Genomic DNA, 24,230 nt, shown 5'->3' on the forward strand with positions numbered 1-24,230 from the left:
TTCAGTCACTGTCTCGAAGCCTGAAACAGACCTGGATCACGTTTTTCCTCCAACAGAAACTTAGTCAGGACCTGCGTTGCGTGAGCCAGCCAGAGACTAAGGTCCTGATGTCACTTTTCTCTCTTTGCTGTGTTGGGGATGGAACCCCAAGTGTCTGTTCACCCAGTGGCAGTGGGTGATGAAACCGACATTGTCTGGGCCTCTGGGGCCTGAGCAAGAGGAAGGGAAAATCTGCCTGAAGCGCGAGGCGGAGTTACTGTGGTGTTAGGCAAGCTGGATCCTGGGAAGGACCCACAGTTGCACCTCCCAGCTCCCAGCTGGGTCTTTCCAGATCTCCAGGCTCCCCCTTGCGGTCAGCCAGGCCCCTCAGCAGCCACAGAGCCCTGCCTATGACAGCTAAGCATCGCCTCCCTTCCCAGGACTTTGGGTGTCTGGCTTGGATTTGGATATCGGCTCCAGCAGGAGCAAAATAAGGCAGTGTGATTGATGGGCCCACCGTAAATTTGATAAATAAATCAGCTTGGCAGAGAGATTCACAAGGCCTGTCAGGCGGGCGGCATTTATTTAACTGCCTATGAAACTTCTTCCATTCTTCAGGCTGGTGATGCCTGAGGACAGGGGAAGAGCACCTGCAGAAAGTCAGAGGCAACAGCCCCTGCTCCTCATTCCCCCGCCAGCTCAAAGCTTTCGGCTCCTTGATCTGTCTGTCCAGGTCAGACTAGTGGGGTGAGCCAAGGCCTCTTGGGAAGGAGTGCATTGCTACGGGCTTGATATTCGGATCTCAGTGTGGTCTTGTGACCCTGCATCCACTCAGGCAACGTTTACCGAAGGCCTCTTCAGCTAAGAGCCTCTAGTCGGAACTGGTGAGCGTGAGACAGGCAGAGGCAAGCCTGGAGCAGCCGGTGCGGTAAAGTCCTGAAATGTTCCCCGTGCAGAGTCAGGGTCTGTCGGAAGTGGGAGTCACAGAAGGAGAGGAGGAAGGGGAAGGAGGTGACGCGTGTGGTGGGGTTCCCTAGCCCAGGACTGAGTTGGAAGCTGGGGTGGCCTTTAAAATGTGGAGCCTAACTGGATGCCAAATAAACCTCTCCCCTCCCAAGCTGGTTAGCGGGTAATGTGCCACACTCCGGGGGTTGAGGGGGGGGACACCTCACTGAGCTCTGTTATGTTTAGATAGAGTTCTAAGGACTTTCAAGAAATCCAACCTGCTGTCCTGACCCCAGGGACAATTCCAGTATCATCCTCAGCCATGTCACCTCTACCTGGTGTCTGTTAATGCTTCTGTCCCTGTCACGGCAGTCAGGCTATACCAATTCCCAGCCCTACTACAGAGCAGCCCCAGGCAAGTTAGTCTGCTATTCTGACCTTCTGTCTCCTCTCTGAAAACACAGGAATATAGAGGTTCTAAAGGGAAACACACACACACACACACACACACACACACACACACACACACACACACACTGGAGCTATACTGTCACTGAGTGAGGATGCAGATAAGGGTTTCCAATATGGAACATTGACAGTGACAGACAGGTGTGTGTATAGTTTATCCGGTCTGTGATCAGGGTACCCTTTGCTCACTGAGGGGTAGACCCCCACTGGCGAGTGTCCCTGAGTATGGCAGAGCAGTAGGGGAGTCTCAGCTGCGGGAGCTGGTCAGGTTGTTGTCAGGCTCCATATCTCTGACTCACTGTTACTGAGAACACAGGACCAATTAGCAGCAGGGACAATTAAGATATGCGAGGGCATGGGCACCCCCCTCCCCACAAGCCCTTATTAAAATGCATCAATAATTAAGCATGCCTTTAATAGCTACATTTCTGGCCTGCAGACATGTCCCTGTACAGGCCTCGGGATGCAGCATGCTTTGAGATCTGTGTTATGGCCTTCTGTACTGGTGATGAGGCTCGACAATCCCATCTGACTAGAATTCTGGCAAGGGACAGAGAAGCAGAGCTAGAGAATTCCCAGTGTCTCCAGGCTGTCTGACCGTAGAGATGAAGCCTTCCCAGCTGGGACCAGATTCTATACAAACCCTACACCCCTCACATTCCTCTTTGAGATAAGGCCTGACCCTTCCTCTCAAGGCCATGAGGTGTGCCGGCTGACCCTGCTGGAGAGGAAAATGGCAGTAGTTGGCTTCGTGAATGCAAAGCCCCTTGATGTCCAAGTGGTTAGGACAGCACTGTTGCTTCAAAGGACTAGAAAGGACCACAGTGAGCTAAGAGATCAAGAATAGATGTGGTGGGACAGCCATGGTGTCTGTACCCGGGGAGCGGGGGAGGCAGGAGGATCTGAAGTTCAGAGCCAGCCTTGGCTTCATAGCAAGTTCTAGGCCAGCCTAGGACACGTGATGATGATGGTGATGATGATGATGATGATAATAATAATAATAATAATAATAATAATAATAATAATAATAATAACAAAGCAACTATCAGTCTTCACCAGCAGGTCCAAGCTGTGATGCCAGAACAAGACAGACCTGAGAGATGCCAGGGTATCAAGGACGGGATACATGGAGGGCATGGGTTCTGTCCAAAGCGCAGTGAGACCCCACTGCCCAGGCTTCTGATTTGTCTAGAAGTGCGGGAAGTCCAGTCCTCATCTGCTGTTCCGCCTTCTTTCTTTATAATGAAGCAACCCATTCAAACTTCTAAAACTGTGTATGACGTGCGTATGATGTCTGCATGCTGTGTGTCTGTGGTGTGTGTATGGTGTGTGTGAATTGAGTGTGTGTGTTATGTGTATGATGCCTGTGTGCTGTGTGTGTGATATGAGTATGCAATGTTTGTGTGAGATGTATAAGTGTGCTGTGCATGTTGTTTGTGTGTGTGATGTGTGTGGTGTGTATGATGTGTATGTGATGTGAGTGCACAGTGTGTGTGTGATGTATGTGTGTGCTGTGCGTGCTATGTGTGATGTGTGTGCTATGCGTGCACACTGAAATGCCATGGCACAAATGTGGAGTTCAGGAGACACCCTGAGGAGTTGGTCGTTGCCTTACACCTTGTTTGAGATAGATTCTCTCGCTTGCCACAACTTAGACCGGTCTAGCACACCCTGGAGCATATCAGTATCCGCCCATCTGTGTGGGAGTGTCTCAGGCACAATGCTCGTCTGTCTTACATGGTTCTAGGGTCCAAATCCAGCTCTTCACTCTTGCCTGGCAATTCCTGAGCCATCTCTTCAGCCCTTTCTCCTTATTACATGAGATAAGGGAACCCCTCAGCTTTGTCCCTTGCCCCAGGGGTCGTAAGGCCCTGTCTTCCAGATGCCTGCTCAGAGCTCTGCTTTGGGGGGCGGGGACTCCCAAACTGGTAATTGCAAGGCACTTCTCCTACTTAGAGATAGGAATCTCACCACCAAGAAAGAAACTGAGGGGTGTCTGGCAAAAAGGGGTACACCTGTGGGAAACATGAAGGGTGTGGCTGGCATTCAGCCTTTGCACTCCCCAGGATTTCTGGTGGTTGCCAAGGCTTAGCACCCTGTTTCCCGCTTGGCTTGTGTGGATCGGGTCTGTCTGAGACTCCATTTCCATCTCAGGAGAAGGTAGGTGCTGCTCCTTTACTTCATTATTTATTTATCGGACCAAATCACTCCAGCAATTCTTGCGCCGTCGAGTGTAATCCAATTTGGTTTTCAACATGCTTTTAAAGTAAAGAAATAAATACAGCGGAGGCTTGTTAAAGGTGATCACCAGGGAGTGGGCCTTGAACCCATAACTTTAAAGTAATAGCCCCATTACGGGGTGGGGCGATGGGTTTTTAACTGTTCCAGGCATTTAAGTCAGAAGGGTGAGGGGCTCAGCACACAGCCTATGCAGCTCCAAGCCCTTCCCAAGGCCATTTAACCTCCATTTACAAAGAAATAAAGCGAAATTGATGCTGATCAGGCTGGCTGGGAGATATTTCTGATCCATAAAAGCTCTCTGTCTGCAGTTTGTGGAGTGGCCCTGTCACATGGGAAAGGCCTCCCTGATAAAGATGGAGCTTTATGGCCTGGTACTCACGGCTAACAGCAACCTAATGCCACATTTTCATTTCTGTGCAATTAATGTTAATGTCGACTGCGAAATTGTCATTAAATACCATTTTAAAATCCATTCAATTTGCATATGCAAAGCTCATTTACCATCGCCGGAGATGCAGCCGGCACTTCATCACGTCCTTGCCCTGGAATTGTGGCCACTCCATTTTATAGCGATTTAAGATTTTTATATTGGGAGCTGATGATAATGTATGACGTTCTTGAGCCCAGCTGACTTGAAGGATGGCAGCTGAAGCCCCCAGGGACCAGAGGTTCTGGGTGTCTGTGCCATATCTACATTAGAAAGAGGGGGTACCCTAGGCAGGAGCCTCAGATAAGGAGTCTGCTACTCAACTATAGGCCTGGCTCCATCAGCAGCAATGCTGTGTGACCTTGGGGTGCTCTCCTCACCTCTCTGAACTCTCTACTTCTGTTTTCAATAAAAGCTCCCAGTCGAATGATTGCTAATGTATGTTCTAATTTTAAATGTTTCAAAATAGAAGTCTACTTAAGAATCTGAGCCAAGGTATTATTTGCATGAATTTGGGGAGGGGTCAGTTAACCCCTCCTGGCTTCCTGTGGGTAGATAAAACCCCTACTAGTCTCCAATGAATGTCTAATGAAGGTTTATAGAAAACAGGAGAGAGAAAATGAGGTTAGTGGTATGGTTCCCCATTACACAGGAGGAAGAAACAATTCCCAAGTGAAAAAGATTGTCAAAACTCAGGACAGCCATCACATACTAGAAGCCCTTATATGAAACAAGAGAAAGTAGGAAGAAGTTCAGAGAGGTAAAGAGAGATCCCAGGGTCACACAGCAGGTGGTTCACTGGGCTGAGCTGAACCACACTGGCAGACTCCCCGTCCAGTGCTCCCTCCTTTGGGGACTTGGGAACGGAGACAGAACTGGTACCAGAGGCTGACTCTTGACTTAGACTCCTCCCCTGATACCAGACTGTCTTGAGGACTCCAGGACGGGCTAGCGTGATGACTCTACAGTCGGAAGGGACCAGGCGAGGAGGGCACCTTTGTGAGGCTGGGCTGCTCTGCTCCAGGAACCAGGTGACCAGTCCAACTTTCCCACGGGTCTCACCACCACCCAGCCCAGGTCTTCAGGGCGGTGTGCACAGAAATGCACCTCTAGTGGGAGGCGGGTGCTCCAGTTAAAAGGGGCTGCTGGACCGGACTCTGAAGAACACAAACGCATTTCCTGGCAAGATAATATGAACTGGAATTCCCAGAAAAGCTGCACCAGAACCCAACATTCCGTAAGGCTGTCTGACTGACCTTAGAGACTGCAGAGCTGCAATGTTGCAGGCCCGGAGCCGGACTATCTTGGGCTATCTGCAGCCCCTTTTAGCCCTTCATTTCCCACCAGAGTCCAGACTAACATCCTTTTGTAAGGCACACACAGAACCCCTCTTCCAACAACCCAAAGACTAAGAATGTCATTGGATGGCGTCTGAGGCCTAGCAGAGGAGCTGGTGGGCTTTCGGGGATGGTTTCAATTTGGGAAGATGAATAACTGGTGGGACGGTGGCCAACAGGGACAGGAATGTGCCCATGATAGGTCTGGTATGGCGTGATTTTACCACCATAAACATGTGAGAGGAAAAATGGGATTCTCACCAACCATCCGCAACTAACAAACACAACAGGACTAGAGTGGCATAGTCAGTCGCTGGGGGCAGAGGAATCGGGATCCCTCCCTGGACTCAGGGTGAGATGAGTGCCCACATGCGCATGGGCTGACGTAGGCAATAAAATGTGGACACTGATGGAGGCCGACGTGAGCCCATAGAACCAGGGAGGGGCCAGTCCTAGAATCGGTGAGCGGCCAGCAGGGCTGGGGCTGTGGGAAGTTTGGGTTCTCTTGGTCTCAAGTGAATGACCTTTGCTGTAGAGACAAGGGCACAGACAACGGCAGTGACCCATGTGGTCTGTGTGATCACAGGACCAGAGAACTCACTTCTCAGGGTAACGCCTGTTTCTGGGTACAGGCTAGATTTTGTACATTGGTCTGATGGTTTGTGATAGGAGATTTTTCATCTCATAAGCCAAACATTGATAATACAGTTTACCACAGAATAGTCAAACCACAAAGGCTTATTTTAATTTTATGTGTGTTTGCCTGCATGCATGTATGTACACCATGTGTGTACAATGCATGTATGTACACCATGTGACAGAGACCAGAAAGGGTGTCAGGTCCTCTGGAACTGGAATTACACATGGTTGTAAACCCCATGTAGGTACTGGGAACCGAACCACTGCTAAGCCATCTTTCCAGCCCCTAATCTCCTCACTCTTGGGTTACATTTTGATTTTTTTTGATTTTTTTTGTTTTTTTGGGGGGGTGGTTTCGAGACACGGTTTCTCTGTAGCTTTGGAGCCTGTCCTGGAACTAGCTCTTGTAGACCAGGCTGGTCTCGAACTCACAGAGATCTTGGGTTACATTTTGAATTGCTGGCTCTAAACTACCGATGCAGCTCACGTGCCCAGAGGACTCGCTGTATCCGGCTCCTATAATAAAGTCTTCAATGAAGCTAAAGCCTTGAAACCTCTTGGCAAGGATACGGCAGGCACTGCTATGATCCCATTGTACAGGTATGGAAACTGAGGCAAGGTTCCTGGCTGGTCACTGTCCGGACTCAAGTCCTCATGCTTCTGCGGCAAGCACTTAACAACCTGAGCTCTTTCCAGCCCGTTGGTAGATTTTTCTTGAAAGTCAGGGTCTTATGTAGCCCAGTCTGGCCTCAAACTTGTTAGCAACGTAGACAAAAATGACTGTGAATTCCTATCCTGCCCCCCCACCTACAAAGTATTGTGATTGCAGGCCTGTGCTACCACCTGACCAACGACCTTGGATGAGGAAATCTCCAGCCTGGGTGCGACTGTTCCTGCTTCCCACTACAGCTTGCCTTCTACCACCCCAGTGTTCTGCTTCTGGCCCCCAGCCCCCTGGTGGCCTTGTCACCCTCATTAGCCACAGGGAAGGTTGGAGCTGGGCTCCCTGACCTTACCGTGAACGGATCCCAAAGGTCACGTTGGGAGGGGCAGAGGGTGGCTCCTTCTGCCGCCGCTCTTCCTGGTCGCTGATACGGATGTCATTGAGTTCACGGTAGAGCATATTTTCCCGGGCAGTCACCAGGCCAGCTTTGACAGCCCCACGGTTCATGGCAATATAGTTCCGAGTCAGCTCGTGGGGGCAAGTGGGTTGCTGCTTAAACACGTTCCAGTGCCCAATGGCTGCAGGCAAGGAGACAGCAGAAGGGTGGGTATCAGTAGGAGGAGAGGGTATGGGGCTCCCATCGCCTCCGTCACAGGGACAGGTCTCCCAGGGACCCCAAAGTGGGCATGCGATGGCCAGCTTTGTCAACTTAGTTTCTAGGAGAGGTTGTCTATGTGGGTTGGTTAGCCTGTAGGGCGTTGTCTTAGCTAAGTTGACTGACGTGGGAAGACTCAGTCCACTGTGGGTGGCACCATTCCCTAGGTAAGAGTGGCGAAGTCAAGCTGAGCACAGGCAAGCCTGTGAGCAGATGTACATTTATTCTCTCTGCTCTTGACTGAGGATGGAAGATGTCCACCTGCTTTATGCTTCTGCCACTGACTCCCCTGCAGTGATCAATCCCCTGCAGCAATCTGGGACTGTGAGCCAAATAAGCCCCCTCCCCACTAAACTGTTTGTTGTCAGAATTTGTTTTTTGTTTGTTTTTCCCAAGACATGGTTTCTCTGTGTAGTTTTGACTGTCCTGGAACTCACTCTGTAGACCAGGTTGGCCTTGAACTCACAGAGATCTGCCTGCCTCTGATTCTTGAGTGCTGGGATTAAGGCGGGTGCCACTACCACCCAGCTTTGTTTGATCACAGCAAACCCAACCTGCTGGCTCTGACTTCCACTGGGGCCTCAGGGGTCGGCCCTAAGACTGCTCAGTGCTTGCTTCATGGTGAAGGATGAAGACAGTCACTCCAGGGGTGTCTTTGATGGTCTCCTACCACTCACTCCTGGCCCCTCATGACTCTCCTCTTTGGCCACGATCATACCATGGGACCCGACCAAGCAGCTTTACCCGACTTGGCTGAGAGTGGGAGGGAGGTGCGAGTCCTTCGTCCACCCCTCGAATCTCTGTGCTCCCAACAACACCCACTCACCTTCAGGGACCCCTCCATCTAGCCCCCGGATGTAGAGTCCGTAATTGAAGTTGATACCAGGCAAGCTGCAGCTTCTCTCCCGGGGCTTGCCAAGCTCTGCCTGTTGGGAAAAGAGGACTGAGGTAAGGGGCAGAGTCTTAGACTTAGCAGGAGTGAATGCTGTCTCCCCGCCAGCAGCGGAGGGGCGATAGGTCTCTTCCTCTGAGGGCAAGCAAGCTGCACGTGAGGTCCTGAAGCCATGACAAGCAGAGCAGCCAGCTGCAGCTGGCAGTCCAGACCCACTACCCCGGAACTGGAAAAAAAGTTCAAGAAAACTGAAGGAGGTGTCTGGACAGAGGGTCAGTTTCTGAACCTAACACTGCGTACCTGCTGGGGACAGCTCCAACCGTGCACAGGTGGACAGCCAACACCTCTTTGAGTTCTCACCTGGCGGGTGGGGGCCGTGGGAACTCAGTGTCACCCGATTGGTGACATTCCTTCTAATGACATTCCTTCTGGGTCCACACAAAGCTCTTCCTTGACTCCCGAGTCATCGTTATCAGCCACAGGACCCCCCCCCCCCACTTTATAGACAAATCACCTACAACTCCTAAGGGATGGAGAATCTGTCCAGGACAAGCAGATTTAGCCTTTATGAGGAATGAGGACCCTCACATACAAGTGAGCAATGAACTCACGACAGGGAAGGCTAGACAGTTTCTTCTATGATCTTGCAAGATTTGGAGCCACCGAGACAGTGGTGAGCATCCCTTGAGCACAGAGAACCATCACAGAACCCCCGAGGGCTGCTCCTCTCCCTCCTCCTCATTGGCTGAGTTTGAGGTGGGACAGGGCACTACAGATCTGCTCCTTACCTTCCTCTATTTCGTTCTCTCTTTTTTAAAAACATTTATTTATGGGAGTGACCATGGCAGACAGGAGTGTCTTAGTTAGGGATGCCATTTCTTTTTTTTATTGATATTTATTGAGCTCTATGTTTTTTCTGCTCCCCTCCCTGCCTCTCCCTCCCCCCTTCAACCTCTCCCAAGGTCCTCATGCTCCCAATTTACTCAGGAGATCTTGTCTTTTTCTCCTTCCCATGTAGATTAGATCTATGTAAGTCTCTGTTAGTGTCCTCATTGTTGTCTAGGTTCTCTGGGATTGTAATTTATAGGCTGGTTTTCTTTGCTTTATGTTTAAAAACCACTCATGAGTGAGTACATGTGATAATTGTCTTTCTGGGTCCGGGTTACCTCACTCAGAATGATGTTTTCTAGGTCCATCCATTTGCCTGCAAAATTCAAGATGTTATTTTTTTCTGCTGTGTAGCACTCCATTGTGTAAATTACCACATTTTCCTGAAGGGATGCTATTTCTATTATGAAACACTGTTGTTTTCATAATAAAAAATGAGTTGGGGAGGAAAGGGCTTACATTTTCACATCGTAGGCCACCACTGAAGGAAGTCAGGACACAACTCAGATAGGGCAGGAACCTGGAAGCAGGAGCTGACGCAGAGGCCATGGATGAGTGTTGCTTACTGGCTTGGTCCCCACAACTTGCTCAGCCTGCTTTCTTACAGAACCAGCAGCCCCAGGGTGACTCCACCCACAATGAGCTGGGCCTTTCCCCATCAATCACTAATTAAGAAAATGCACCACAGGGTTGTCTAACAGCCTTGTCTAACGGAGGCATTTTCTCAGCTGAGGTTCCCTCCTCTTGGATGACTCCAGCTTGTGTCAAGTGACATAAAACTAGGTGGCACAGAAGACAGCCTGTGGGACTCACTTCTCTCCTGTCACGGGAGTTCCGAGAACTGAACTCGGATCGTAAGGACAGCAGCAAGCACTTCCACCTGCGGAACCCTCTTGTCCCATATTTATCTTTTCTCAACCGGGACCATGCCTGGATTAGCTCAAATTTTAACACCCTGATTATTTTAAAGCTTTTCAGACATGTGAACTTTGTCACATCTGTAGATTTTTAAGTAAACTTGGCTGCTAATAATATTTGACTTGCGGGCGGTGGTGGTGCACACCTTTAATCCCAGCACTCAGGAGGCAGAGGCAGGCGGATCTCTGTGAGTTCGGGGCCAGCCTGGCCTACAGATCAAGTTCAAGGACAGCAAGAACTGTCACAGAGAGAAACCCTATCTTGAAATACAATACTAATTCTGACTCTAATCTTCTGGTGCGTGGGGATAGCTGAACTAGTGGGCGCCTGCAGAGACTCAGTGTTTCTGTCTTTCTCTAGGTGGGCTTGACAATGGACCATTCTCTGCTATTTCCTACATCTAGGACTGGCTTCTTCTTCATCTCCATGCCTGTCTAGAACGGAAGTCCTCTGAGACTGGAGGCCCTGCCCTGTGGCAGCATCTCCCACACCTTCCTCTTCACACATGGACACTCTCCTGCCATTCCTCCCATGCCTGCTCTCATTCATTGCCCACAACTGTCTAGAGCAGCAGTTCTCAACCTGTGGGTCTCGACCCCTTTGGGGAGTCAAACAGCCCTTTCCCAGGGGTTGGCCTCAAGCTCACCAAGCCAAGGATGCTCCTGATTTCTGGTCCTCCTGCCTTTACCTCCCACTCTGCAGCAACACACACTGGGTGGCGTAAATATCATCGGCTCTTTCCAGCTGTCCCAGGGAAGCCTAGATTGAGGCAGCAGCCCAGTAGGGCTGGGGAGGGCCTGCCTCCCTGGTTAACACATGGCTGTCCTTCACTTGAAGCCTCAAGGGTTGGAGAATACAGACCTGAAACTCTCCTCTGCTCCCTAGAAGGGCACAAATCCCACTGTGTGGGGCCCTTCTCTCAAGACCTCAAGGCTCTGTCTGCCAGCCCCCCTGGAGGTTAGGATTGTCACAAGTGAGTCTGGGAGGACAAGCAGCCTCCCTGGGGATCTCTGTTCTTCCCCTAAGCTGCTGGCCATTCCTCTCCCTCTTCCTTCACATGTCAAATCTCAGACCCCAATCTCCCTCAAGGGCCAGGGGCACTGGGTTCTAGGTAGGTACTCTGCTGTGTGGTTTGGTTTTAAATTCCGTCCACATAGCTCACTCTGGGCTACAGATGAAGCTCTGGCCCCTCGTTTGTTTATGAAAACTGGTGTCACCAATGACTGCTGGGAAGTTAATTAAAAACATGGCTGCTCTGCAAGGCCCTGCCTTCCTCAGGGCAGGTGCAGGTGGGCCAGCTTCCAGCTGGAAGAGGAACGATGGAGAGACTCAGGAGCTGAGTGCCATCCTCAGCAAAGGGCAGGTGCCTCAGTCTCCATGTGCTGCAGACCTGTTGCCTAGGGTTCAGAAAAGAGGGGAGACACCGGCCACCAGAAATCACCTTTGGGGCAGAGCTTGCTAGTGTATATTCCACAGGTCTTTAGCTTGTTCTTTTTTGGCACCAAACCCTGTGCTGTGAGTTCTGAGATGAAAGCAGCCACACAGCCTTGCTCTTAAGAAACAAACTGACTTAGAGAAAGGACAAATCCAATGACAGGAACATCAGCTGTGCAATGAGGAAAGCTCAGACATGTCACCTTAAAACCTCCAAGGCTACAAAATGAGACAAGTCATTTGTGACGCATGGTCTGACAAAACTTGTATCCATCCTATATAAAGAGCAGCCACAAATCAATACAAAGGAAAACATGTCTATAGAAAAATGAACAAAAGACTTGAATAGACACTTCATTAAGAAGATGTCCGAGGAGCTGGAGGGATGGCTCAGCGGTTAAGAGCATTGCCTGCTCTTCCAAAGGTCCTGAGTTCAATTCCCAGCAACCACATGGTGGCTCACAACCATCTGTAATGGGGTCTGGTGCCCTCTTCTGACCCGCAGGCATACACGCAGACAGAATATTGTATATATAATAAATAAATAAATATTAAAAAAAGAAGATGTCTGAGTAGCCAAAGCCCACACATCAAGATATTCAACCTCAGCAATGCACAAAATACAAGTTCAATGGCACTGTCAAGATCTGAAGCAATCGGAACACTCATGATCTGTGGGACTGTGAACTGGCACAGCCATGGGAAAGGTGGTATTAGCTATTAGAGTCAAGCATCTGTCTAGCCTATAATCTGACTGTTATGTCGTGGATGCCCACAGTGGCTCATCCTCACTGTCAACCTGACTGGATTTATGGTTCCCTAGGAAGCATGCTTCTAGCCATGAGTGGCACCATCCTCTAGGCTGCAGTCCCAAACTGAATAAAAAGGAGAAAGCTCGTTGGACTTCTGACTACGGATGCCATGTGACCAGTCACCTCACGCTCCTGTCACCATGCCTTCCCTACCATGACGGACTGTGCCTTCAAGCCAGGAGCCAGGATAAACCTTCCTCTTCTAAGTTGTCTTTTGTTTTTGTTTTTTAGGGCATTTGATTACAGCAACAGGAAAAACAGCAAACAACACTGGGAAAATGTGTGAGAGTTCACACCCCGAAACATCTGTAAATGATGCTAACACTTCCATTCAGAACAGCACCAGAAACCCTACCCCCACCTGGGCAGCTATCACAGGAAGGCAGTAGGTTTTTTCTTTTCTTTCTTTCTTTCTTTCTTTCTTTCTTTCTTTCTTTCCTTCTTTCTTTCTTTCTCTCTCTCTCCCTTCCTTCCTTCCTTCCTTCCTTCCTTCCTTCCTTCCTTCCTTCCTTCCTTTCTTTCTTTCTTTCATACCTGTGTCAGTGTGTATCTCTGTGTGTGTTGTGTATGTGGATTTTCTTTTCTTTTTTTGTTTTGTTTTGTTTTGTTTTGTTTATGAGACAGGGTTTCTCTGTGTAACAGCCCTGGCTGTCCTGGAGCTAGCTTTTGTAGACCAGGCTGGTCTCGAACTCACACAGATCCACCTGTCTCTGCCTCCCAAGTGCTGGAATTAAAGGCGTGTGCCACTACTGCCCAGCGTTTGTTTGTTTGTTTGTTTTGAGACAGAGTTTCTCTGTGTAGCCCTGGCTATCCTGGAACTCACTCTGTAGACCAGGCTGGTCTCCAACTCACAGAGATGCTGCTGCCTCTCCCTCCCAGACATTACCAGACAGCACCTGATACTGGGAGAAGCCCAGGCTAAGGCTATTGTCCAATATGTGGACTGGTTGGGAGAAATGCGGAAAGGCCACTTCAGAAAACAGCACTTAGGCCAGCTGGACACAGGATGGCTAAGTCTTACTGAGCCTGATAAAATGCTCAGGGAAAGAGAGACACGTGTTTCAACTGGCATTTTATGGAGAATCCAGCAGGCATCCAGGGAGGGTAGGGGAGTCCAGGGCCATACGGGGGCTTCTGGAAGCAGAGCTGCTCTGTGGCTCTGGAGGGGTTGAGGAGAGAAGCAGCCTGACAGAGGGGACCCTGGGTCCCTCCCTGGGCTGTGTGGCACCAGATGAGTGTGGCACGTGTGTGCTCAGGGGAGCTCCTGACCCTGAATCCTAGCCTTGGACGAACAGGTGGTGACAGGTGTCTAAGACCAGCTGTCACTCGGCTGCAAGGAGACTTGAGGCCTGTCGGTCACCTGCTCTTCCATGGCAATCTCATTCTGACATCTGTGGAGCTGATGCCACTCAGTCACAAGTCTCAGCTTTGATGGGTCACATGGGTCCCCAAACAGTCTGCCTCTCATATTAGGAAAGGACAAGAGAGGGCCACTCGCAAAAGAGATCTCTGGGCCCGAAGTCAGGCTGGGTTGTGAATAGGTCCTGGGGCAGGCAGCATGGCAGGTTGCTGGATGTTGGGGACACCTTCCCCAAGCAAAGAACTCATGTGCTGTCTTTTGTGAAGAGAAACAAGGAAAAGAATAAACATGTATGATCTCCTCTGTGCAAGGCATGCATGGTGCCCTGTGACTTCCTTTTGTGATACTATGCTTCTCCCTGAACTCAGAGAATGCCTTATGTGGGGTTGCTCTTCCCATCTTACAGATGGGCAAACTGAACCTTCAAGACGTCTGTACGAGGGGCTGGAGGCATGGCTCAGTGTTTAGAGTGCTTGCTGCTCTTGCAGAGGACCGGAGTTCAGTTCCCAGCATCCACATCAGGCAGCTCACAACTGCCTGAAACCCTAGGAGGATCCGTCATCCTCCTCTGACCTCCTAGGTGCATACATGTAACATACACACACAGAGAGACATGAACAACACATGAATAAAAATAAAATCTTTTAAAATGGGGGGTCTATATGTGATCTATTCCAGTAGCAAACTTAAACGGGATTAAAATCACCTCCCTTGGAGGGTCAGCCCTCAATCTTGGCCCACACAGCCCCTCACTCCTGTAAGGGAGGCTTTCATTCCCATTGGACAGACGGGAGACGGAGGGTCAGGAAGAAAACTAATAAAGTCCTACTAATAACTAACTAATAACTAAGCCCTGTCAGTCTTCGAGTGCTGCCTTCCTTGTTCTTACTTCTGATTCTTAAGATGGCTCACCCAAGGCCTGCAGGTCTGCAAGAAGCGTGTCTTAGTTTTGAATGGCAGCGAACGGTGAACTACTGGAAGCCACTTAAGCATGGCTCCCTAACCTGAATCCCTCATCCCACGGGTGTTCCACTGCAGAGAGGAGAAGCCCAGATTCAGGCTGGCCACCCCACCCTCCCCAGCCGCCTTCAAAGCACTCTTTCCCGGAGTTTCCTCTGTCACTGAGTGGCTTGGCTGGAATACAGCTCTGGGTGACAGCTGTCCCCATCAGCAGACAGCTTCATTAAACCTTATTAACATGTCATCCCTCTCTGCCTTAGTCCCATCCTCTCTGCTCTAATTAAAACCCTCTCTCTCCTCATCCCGGGGGTCCTGGGATTCTCCCAGTTCCTTCTACAACAGTGGCTTCCTCCAACTCCCCAACAGGCGAGCGCGAGGATTGGAGCTCTGAAACCCCCACCCCGCCCCCGCAAGGGTGGGTCAGCAGCCCTGGAACTGCCTAAGGCTGGAGGCCCTGTGAGAACCGCAGGCACCTCCCCCAGGCAGATACGGCTGACGTTTCCCATGGGCAACTGCCTTGCTCTGAAGTTCCCTGGGATGGGAGAAGTGGCTGAGCCTTGAAGCCCAAGCACGACTGCCTTCCCTCTCATATCCTCCTGTATCCTCAGTGAGTATTCATTTCCAGTCAAGTGAAAACGGGTGCTGTTGGCCAGTGTTGGCTTGTGGGTGGTCCAAACTGAACTTGCTCCAGACAGATGGGGAGATGCGTGCATTTTCCAAAATGGCGGGGTTTGTGACAGAGAGCTAGATGCCCGAGTTCCAGACCCAACTTAGATTTCCTTCCCAAGAGAGCGAGCCCCCCAAGCCATCGGCCCCTCCTACTTCCTGGTCACAACACAGTATAACCTGTTAGCTCCCTAGGCGGCATCTAAACAAAATAGATGCTTGGTCTCTAATTATAAAGCCTCCCACTCACTCTCCTGAATCCTATTAGAACTGAGAGAGGTGGAAGCCCAGTTATTGCCCGGCAGTTATTAAATAAATATCTGCATACCACCCCGCTTCTGCATACATATGCACATGCATACCCCGTGTCTGTGCTCACAGCAGTTCATTACTGTAAAACAACTTAAGATCTTCCAATGAAAAGCACAATATAAATGCAAATTGTGATCGCTATTAGCATAGGCATATTTATTGATTTCCATAATGAGAGCCTCAGATAAACAATCATGGGAAGTGAGATGCGCTGTGCATCAAAGGACCCAGGCAGCCTGGACTTGGAGCCGTGTGCATTGTCTGAGCGCTGTATAATGACATCAAGAGCCACACACCCGAAGAACACATCCACGTGTGATCAAAGGTGTGTAAAATAGCATCAAACAAACCGAAAAAAGACTCAGCGGGACTCTAAAGTTTACATATATCCCTCCCATCCGGACATGTTATTTGTTATATTTTTAATGCTTTTCTTTTCTTTTAGTAAAGGGAGGAACAGAGAAGCACAAACGCTGTGTGAGGGTAGGTGGTTAGAGATGTCACTTTTATCATTTTTAAAAAAAAGAAAGAAAGAAAAGAGGGCTGGAGAGATGGCTCAGCGGTTAAGAGCCCTGGCTGATCTCCCAGAGGAACTAGGTTCAATTCCCAGCACCCACATGGTGGCTCACATCTGCCTGTAACGCCAGTTCCAGGAAATCTGACACCTTCATACTAAATGCACATAAAATAAAGTTAAATAAATATTTTAAAATAAAATAAAAGACAGCTCAGCTGGGAGACTGCTTGCCTGACGGCCCAGGGCTCCAGCACTGAGGAGGTGGAAGAAAGAGGTGGCAGGGCTTTCAGTCCAATTGGGTCTACAGGAGAGGCTCTCAAAATAACATTTTTAAAGGACAAAAATCAGGGTTGCTTTATACATATATTATTATCTATATAATATATTTTAATATATTTATATTTGAGTTCAGGTGAGACTCTTGTTTTGTCACCACACTGCAGCCCAACGATGGGAGGACCAAGGTGACCGGAGTGGGCTCCATGTCCCTGGAGTTGCCTGTACCCTCCCACCATATCTTCACCCACCAAGCCTCCTCAGCAGAGAGGTTCCTGGGCCATCAGTCATGCTCATTCGGCAGTGATTGCCTTCCCACATGAAGGTCTCCACAGTGCCTCTCCAGCCCAGGTCAGGGACAGCAGGCACACTACAGCTACAGACCCCTAGGGCCAGCTCAGCCACCCCTTTTTCAGCCCTCGCCTGTTTCTCACGGCTCTGGGCTACCTGAACCCCCACCCACAGCATGCCTACCTGGCTGCCTGGCTGTTCCCTAGGGCAGTCAGCCTCCCTCTGTGAGCGCCAGCTCAGGTCTTGCGTCTGATGTATGGCCCTCACCCCATGAGGCCGTCACAGTGACAGAGCCTTGGTGCTCCCTCCCCTCCCCCTCGACAGCTTGAAATCAGGTCTTTCATTTGCATTTACATGATCTCGCTGTGCAGCTTATGAGATCCAGAGATTTATTTGCTACTTAGCTCGATGCTTGATTACACTCAGAGAAGGTGGCGGCTGGGAGTGTATAGATGCATCTGCCCAGAGCCACAGCCTCCAGGGGCCGGTAACTCAGCAGCAGGTTTAGGTGGATGAGGGGGGCACAACATTTGGGGGGTATGCTAAGAGGAGACAGTGGAAGGAACTATCACCACAGTTTTTAGGGCTTTTTCTTTAAGTAATGAAAATGGCTAGATGTCACTTGAGATTATGAAGAAACCATTCGCTCCTATGAGGCCTTTCATTGTCTTGGGGAATGAACTTCCAGAAACTTCTCTCCCAGGGGGAATAGGAATCTCTAGAAAGAGGCACATGTGAAAATGAGGAGGTAGTGAGCAGGTCTCCTGTTCATATCAGCTCTTAGGGATGTCGGAGGCCAGCAGCCCTTCAGCCATACCTATATGGCCATGACCTGGCCATGGCACAGACCTGGGGAGACACACTCCACCTATAGAGACAGAGAGTAACAGCAGTGCAATACTGGGCAACAGGCTGTTATCGGAAGAAACAGAGGAATAAAGCAGCCCCCCCCCCCACACACACACATGCACGCTGGTGCATTTGTGGGTTATGAGCAGGTCGGGTGAATTCTAGTCCCCAGCAGGCACACTCTTGCTGTCTGCAGCTGGGTGAACTCAAAGCAGGAAAACTCATTTTCCTGGCAGTCTGTGCCTGGCACAGTGAGGATGGAGTTCTCGGCTGCCAGCCCGTCCCCTGTCACATCATCCAGATCTAAGAGGAAATCATCTGGCAAGTTCCTGGGGCACGACAGTTTAGTGATTGAGAAAGAACCGAGGCCAAGCCACCCGAGGTGCAGCTCTGGCTGCCTGCCTCCCTGTGACCTTGACCAAGTTAACCTCCGAGCAGCCAGCTTCTTCACCCATGGACTGGGTTTGGTGACTGGTTGTGGTTTCCAAGCCCATCCAGTTCTTAGCAGAGGGCTTGGTGGGGCCTGAAGAAAAAGCCTGGTGGCACATGCCTTTAATCCCAGCACTCAGGAGGCAGAGGCAGGCTGATCTCCTAGAAGAAGGAGGAGGAGGAGGAGCAGCAGCAGCAGCAGCAGCAGCAGCAGCAGCAGCAGCAGCAGCAGCAATAAAATGACTCCTAATGACAATCTTCTGTACTCCTAGATCAGAGCTTTGCTCAGCTATCATCAGAGTGGATCCCATCCTGCAGCAGATGGGAACAAATACTGAAACCCACAGCCAGACCTTCTGAAGAGAGTACAAAGAGCTTGGAACACTCAGCCCTAAATGAGATGTCTCCATTAAATGCTTCCCTTCAGGGCACAGGAAACACTGGGGGCGGGGGGGGGGGGTGGAAAGAGGGTAAGAGCCAGAGGGAGTGGGGGACACTATGATCGTGAACAGATGAACTCTCAGAGGCTGAAACAGCATGCCCAGGGCCTGCATAGGTCTGAACCAGTTGGGGTCCAAGAGTTGAAAGGAGAAGTGGACACGTGTCCCATCCCTAAGCCAGAATCAACCTCCAGCTGACAACCACTTGCAAATGAAAATTTACTTTCCTCCAAGGCAGTCTTATGGGGGAAACAAACCCCTCTCAGGTGGGCTGTGTGCCCAGTAGTAAATGGGCAACAGAAAACGAACTCAATGGCGTCTTTGAGAGTTCCTTGTCTCATACTGCTCTATCAGGGCTCTTTTGTTTAAAAAAAAAATCTTTATAGTCTTATTTTTTATTAATATATATTTTCTTCCCTCTTTTTACCCTACAGGTCCTTAGTGTATATATTATGTGTCTTAGTTTGGTTTCTATTGCTGTGAGAGACACCATGGCCATGGAAACTCTTATAAATGAAAAACAGTTAATTGGGGGGGCTTACAGTTCAGAGGTTTAGTCCATTATCATCATGGTGGGAAATGGTGGATGCAGGCAGACACGGTGCTGGAGAAGTAGCCAAGTGTCCTACATCTTGCAGGCAACAGGAAGTAAACTGAGACATTGGGTATGGTTTGAGCATAGGAGACTTCAAAGCCCACCTCCACAGTGGCATACTTCCTCCAACACAGCCACATCCACTCCAACAAAGCCACACCTCCTAATAGTGCCACTCCCCTTGCGGGACATTTTCTTTCAAACTTCCACGTGGTGGCTTCCAGTTTAGTGTTTTTATGGGGTTCCTGAGTATGCCAATGAGTGGGTCTCTGTTTCTCGTGCCCTCTCTTGGACTCTTTTTCTTCTGTTCGTTTTTGGTTTTTGTCCAATTCCAATGTGTTAGTTTTTACTTTATCATTATATTATATGATTATCTTGTAGAAGCCTGTTGTTTTCCTTTGTGTTTTCTTTCTTTCTTTTCTTTTCTTTTCTCTGTGTATCCCTGGCTGTCCTGGAGTTCACTATGCTGAAGGCTGGCTCCCATAAGTATGGAGTCATGGGTACAGTCCCATCCACCCACCTGATCCCCATAGTACCCCAGACACTGGAAATGAGTGACTTCCTCTCAGAGAACTACCATCCCTCATGGCTCAGAGGAGTTTAGGAGTAACTCAGGTGGATAATGAGGAGAGAAAAAGCATGTGGGGGGAGAGTCCCTCATCCCAACCCAGCCAGGAATGCTCAATGTCATGCTTTGCAAATGACCACTTCCATCCCAGACTCTACTTGAAGGTCTTCAGATATGTGGGTGTGGTGACATATACCTGTAATCCCTGTACTCGGGAGCCTGAGGGTGGTGGGTTAAGCCTGAGCTATATAGGGATAGCCTGTCGTAGAAAGCCAAGGGCTGGGGATAGAGCCTGGTGGTAGAGCACTTGTTGGCCATGGGTAAGAGTCCACATTCCATCCCTACTATACAGAAGAGATGAAAGGGGAAGGAAGGGGAGAGAAGGGTGGAGGGGAAAGAGAAATGAGAGAAAAGAAAGGAAGAGACGCTGGCTGGAAAACACTGAGAGTCTGTGGCACACAGTGGGTACACAGAAGCCAGGAGGTGGGGCCCTCCTGTGTCCTTCCCCTTCAGTGGGACACTAGTTCCACAGAAGGAAGAACCTGGGGGGTGGCTTTGATTTGGAGAGGTCTCAGTTGAGGAGGCACGAGCAGGGTGGGGTCTGAGATACCTACGCCTGGCACTTGGTCAGTTTGGCCACCGAGGGTCAAAGCTGGAGGATCCGGGAGAGATCAGATTTTAGAGACTCCCTGTAAAAAGAAAGGGAGGGCGAGAAAAGATAGAAAGAAAGAAAAAACCTGAGGATGATCTGTGTACATTTCAAAGCTTAAAGCAGAAATCAAAGGGGAAGTGAGCTGTTTTAAGTTTTGACAGCTGCAGGGATCACCCTGTTTGGACACCGTATTTATGTTTTCGTTGTCTTTATAGATTCATTGAAAATCGCATCATGTAATCGGGAAGGAAAATGTTGGGTGTCCCCCCCAATCCCTCCACAAACCCTTGTTCCTTCCCTAGAACAGATGAAACCGCCTGTGCAGCCGCCTCCTGCTTTGATGTATATTTCATAAGAGCTCATTGATTGTAAGTTTTATTTCCATGTCAATAAAAAAGTGGTATTGTAATGAATGAGAAGGAGTTTAACACAGAATGGCAGCTGACCCGTTTGCATAAGGATCAGGAAGGGGAGACAAAGCTGGCTAATAAGGCGGGGACAGTGGGAGCAGGGACCAGGCGGTGGGGGAACCTGTGGTGGCTGGTCTTAGCCCAAGCTGGTGACGCTCAGAGGCCAGAGGCCTGTGCCCTCTTCTTTGCAGCCTATGGGATTGTTTTATGATGGGTTCTTCTAGGGATGATGCACGGGCCCCAAGGAGTGTAAGGGAGGCAAAGACAGCCACCACAGGGGTCACACGGATCACCGTGTGTGGTCTCCTGGGATGGGAATGGGGGTAGCTTCTAAGATACCTCCTGGTTACTTGGAGGAGGAGGGGTGTGGGAATGAGTTCCAGGTTTTGAGGGATAATACAGGGAGAAGATAGGCTCACACAACAAGACTCATTGTGTGGAAAGGGGAGGCCCTCCTAGCTTACAAGGTCCACCGTTAAAGGGACTTCTGTCCAGTAATAAGGGAAAGCAAGTACCCACAGGGAGAGGGGCTCAGATTGGCTGTGTATGTACTCAGGGTGTCTCTGAGCCTCAGAGTTCCCATGGGTGTTGGTAGCTAGGGCCTTACAATCATAAGAACTGGGCTAAGGTTGTAGCTCGTTTGGTAGAGAGCTTGCCTAGCATGCAGGAGACCCTGGGTTTGATCCCCAGCTTTTCAGAAACCAGTGTTCCCAGCACTTAGGAAGTGGAGGCAGGAGAAGCAAAAGTTCAAGGTCATCCTCAGTTACACAATGACCTTGAGGCTAGCCTGTGCTTTTGAGACCCTGTCTCAGAAAACAAAATAATCAAAAAAACAAAACAAAACAAAACAAAAAACTAGAGACAAACCCGAGGCCTTACCCTATATAGGGCTGCCCCTACCACGCCAGTTTCTTACAGTCGATTCACATTCGGGTTCAGAATGGCTGAGATTCTGCTGGCTTGAGCAGCTTTTAAAATAATAGAATGTGTAAAACTTTGAGTTTGGTGCCCGGAGGCTTTTCAGCTATCGCGTCTCAGTGAGGAGCAAACCACAAGGGACCGAGACAGCGGCGCAGGCGGCGCAGCAGGGAGCCCGGGAGCCGCGGGAGCCACGCCCCACTCCTAGCTGTAGGGCTGTTTACACCCTCATGCTCCCCTCCAACCATGCCTCTCCTTTGAGCTTTTTGGAAAGCTTGAACCACTCTCCAAGTAAAGTTCCTCGTCCTCATTCGCCCCTGGGGCTCCCAAATGCCTCACTCAAATACCACCACCCAGGGAGAGAGGCTCAACCTGTAAAAGGACTTGCTCTGGCAGGTTCAGTTCCCAGCACCCACCCCGTTGTTCACCACCATCCATAACTCCTGCTCTTGAGGGTCTGACACCCTCCTCTGACCTCCCTGGACACAGCATGCCTGTGGTGCACACATATCCATGCGGCAAGCGCTCATACACATAAAAATTAAATTAAAAATAAATAAAAACTTTAGATAACACCACCAGGGTGCCCCTGGAGTCTGCACCCTGCTTGAATATCCCAGCCCATGAAGTCCTTGCCCCAGGAACCCCGCTCATCAGTCTCTTCAGCAGTGGCTTCTGCAGCTCAGGCTCAGCGGCAAGAGTACAGGGCAGGCCCATTTTTCCCACCCCAGGGTCCCAGAACCTGGCACATAGTAGGTATTCACCGGCCTTCCTGGAGTACTGGTGTGGCTGAGGGACATGCTCAGGGTGCTGGCTACAATCCTGGAAGCCAGTGGACAGAGCCCACCACCTCCCAGGTCCACATCTTCTAAAATAAGATGTATTCTTCAGGTCACTAGGGAGTTAAGCGTGCTTCGCCCTCCTCCTCACGGGTTCTCATAGAACACAGGCTGGCCTCCAGTTCTCTATATCCTCCTGCCTCTGTCTCCTGAGGGACAGTAAAGATTTCCATGGCATCTTCTTGCCGTGACAGGTCTGGCAGGGGTGGGAGTGGGTGGGTAAGAATGTGAGTGTGTGAGAGTGTGTAAGTGTGAGCTTACGTGTAAGGGTGTGAGTGTGTAGGGGTGGGGGGGGAGCTGACAGGAAGGGCGGCTCAGGAAGGCACCTGCATAGCTCCTCACCTGTCCTCTGGCCTGACTTCCATCTGTAAAATAATAAAAGGTAAAGCTTCCGCCTGATCTTCAGGACTCTGTCACCCTCTTTCCGGAGCTCACCTGGACCCCATGATCTAGAGCCCCATCTTTGGGTCTCTGTCACCCTGAACCACATGACCTGCTTCACTTGCCCAGGAATTCTGAGCTGCACTGTGGGAGAGTCTATGAGTGGCCAGGCCTGGGTCCTGTGTCAACCCTCCCATGTCCAGGCTGTCTACAGATCCATATACCCATGCCTGGGACTCCAGCTGTCCCCTGGTGATGCCAGCCAGCCCATCATGGTTGGGAAGAAAAGACAAACCGTGCAAGAAAAGATTCAAGTTCCCCAAATACACTCAGGGTGACGGAGCCACGGGAACTGAGGACAAGGGGTTGCTCTGCGGGTGACTGAACGGGTGACTTCCTAGTGTTGCAGCATGGAGGTAAAGACTTCAAATGAGTACCCTGACTGTTCTGTGTGAATGCTGTCGGCCTGTAGCAGCTTTCCGTCCTGAAAATGGCCAGGCTCGGCGTTACTCTACAATTAACCAGGAAAGACGTGAGAATGAAGTCCCTACCAGCCCCAATATGGTAAGAGATTCCAGCGGCGGCCTTGAGCCAACTTATAAACAGACAGGTTGGTGCCACCGAATAATTTTCCTCTTCCCTGCACCAAATCAGGGGTGCTAATCAGCCTCTCCGGCTGGAGTGAGGGCTACAAACGGGCGGAGACCAGCCTGTAATTACCAAAATAGAAAAAGAACAGCATTTTGTAATGAATGACAAGCAGCTGAGTGGAAATCTAATTTGGTCTAATTAAGCAGCCTTTTGTGAGGATTTGTCTTTAGATGAAAAGAGGGAGTGAGGAGATCTAAATGCAAATGAAGCCCTTCTTTGGGTCTTAAAGGGCCAGTGAAATGAGCAGCTTGCTCTGGCTTGGCCTCCCGATTAGGCTGTAAGTCAAAGTCTTCCCTCCGTACCCCAGGCCCATGCTAGGTGAACCTGCCTTGGTGGGACCCGGTGCTCTTTTGTTCCTGCCTTTTGTATCTTTTCGAACAGGACACCTTGACAAGGCTATCAGGGAGCTTCCTCATTCAGTAGCAAATTTCATTTTGCCCAAAGAACCAGAACCCAGAGGTCTGGGAGATTAAAGGAATATGCCCTGTTCTTTGGCCCAAAGGGGTCAGCACACACTCAGAGCCATGGGCCCTGGGGGGAGTGGACCAAGCCCCCTCCTACTGTCTTACCCTGTCACCTAGGGTTCCCTGGGGCTTCCGGAAATGTCCATCTCTGGCTGGTCACCTGACCCAGGCTGTTCTCCTTGTCTCACTGAGATAACAGAACACAAGACCCAAATGAAATGCTGGCACAAGCCCTTCAGTCATGTGTGTGTGTGCATGAGCCCTTCAGTCGTGTGTGTGCACGTGTGCATACCACCTGCGTGCAGACCTATGGAAGCCAGAAGACGCAAGATGCCCTGGAGCTGGAGTTATAG

At 50.1% G+C, this 24,230-nt stretch overlaps 1 protein-coding gene across 1 annotated transcript in view; it reads right to left on the reverse strand.

The window, feature by feature from the left end:
* Cfap77 (cilia and flagella associated protein 77) overlaps window positions 1-24,230 on the reverse strand; it is a 125,279-nt gene that overhangs the window by 48,450 nt on the left and 52,599 nt on the right. Inside the window, exons 2-3 of the mRNA XM_038337364.1 lie at window positions 8,182-8,281; window positions 7,053-7,278 (exon numbers count right to left, since the gene is read on the reverse strand). Of these exons, the coding sequence (XP_038193292.1) occupies window positions 7,053-7,278; window positions 8,182-8,281 (326 nt within the window). The remainder of the gene's footprint in view (window positions 1-7,052; window positions 7,279-8,181; window positions 8,282-24,230) is intronic.

The sequence above is a fragment of the Arvicola amphibius genome, chromosome 7 (genome assembly GCF_903992535.2).
Source record: "Arvicola amphibius chromosome 7, mArvAmp1.2, whole genome shotgun sequence".
Lineage (NCBI taxonomy): Eukaryota > Metazoa > Chordata > Mammalia > Rodentia > Cricetidae > Arvicola > Arvicola amphibius.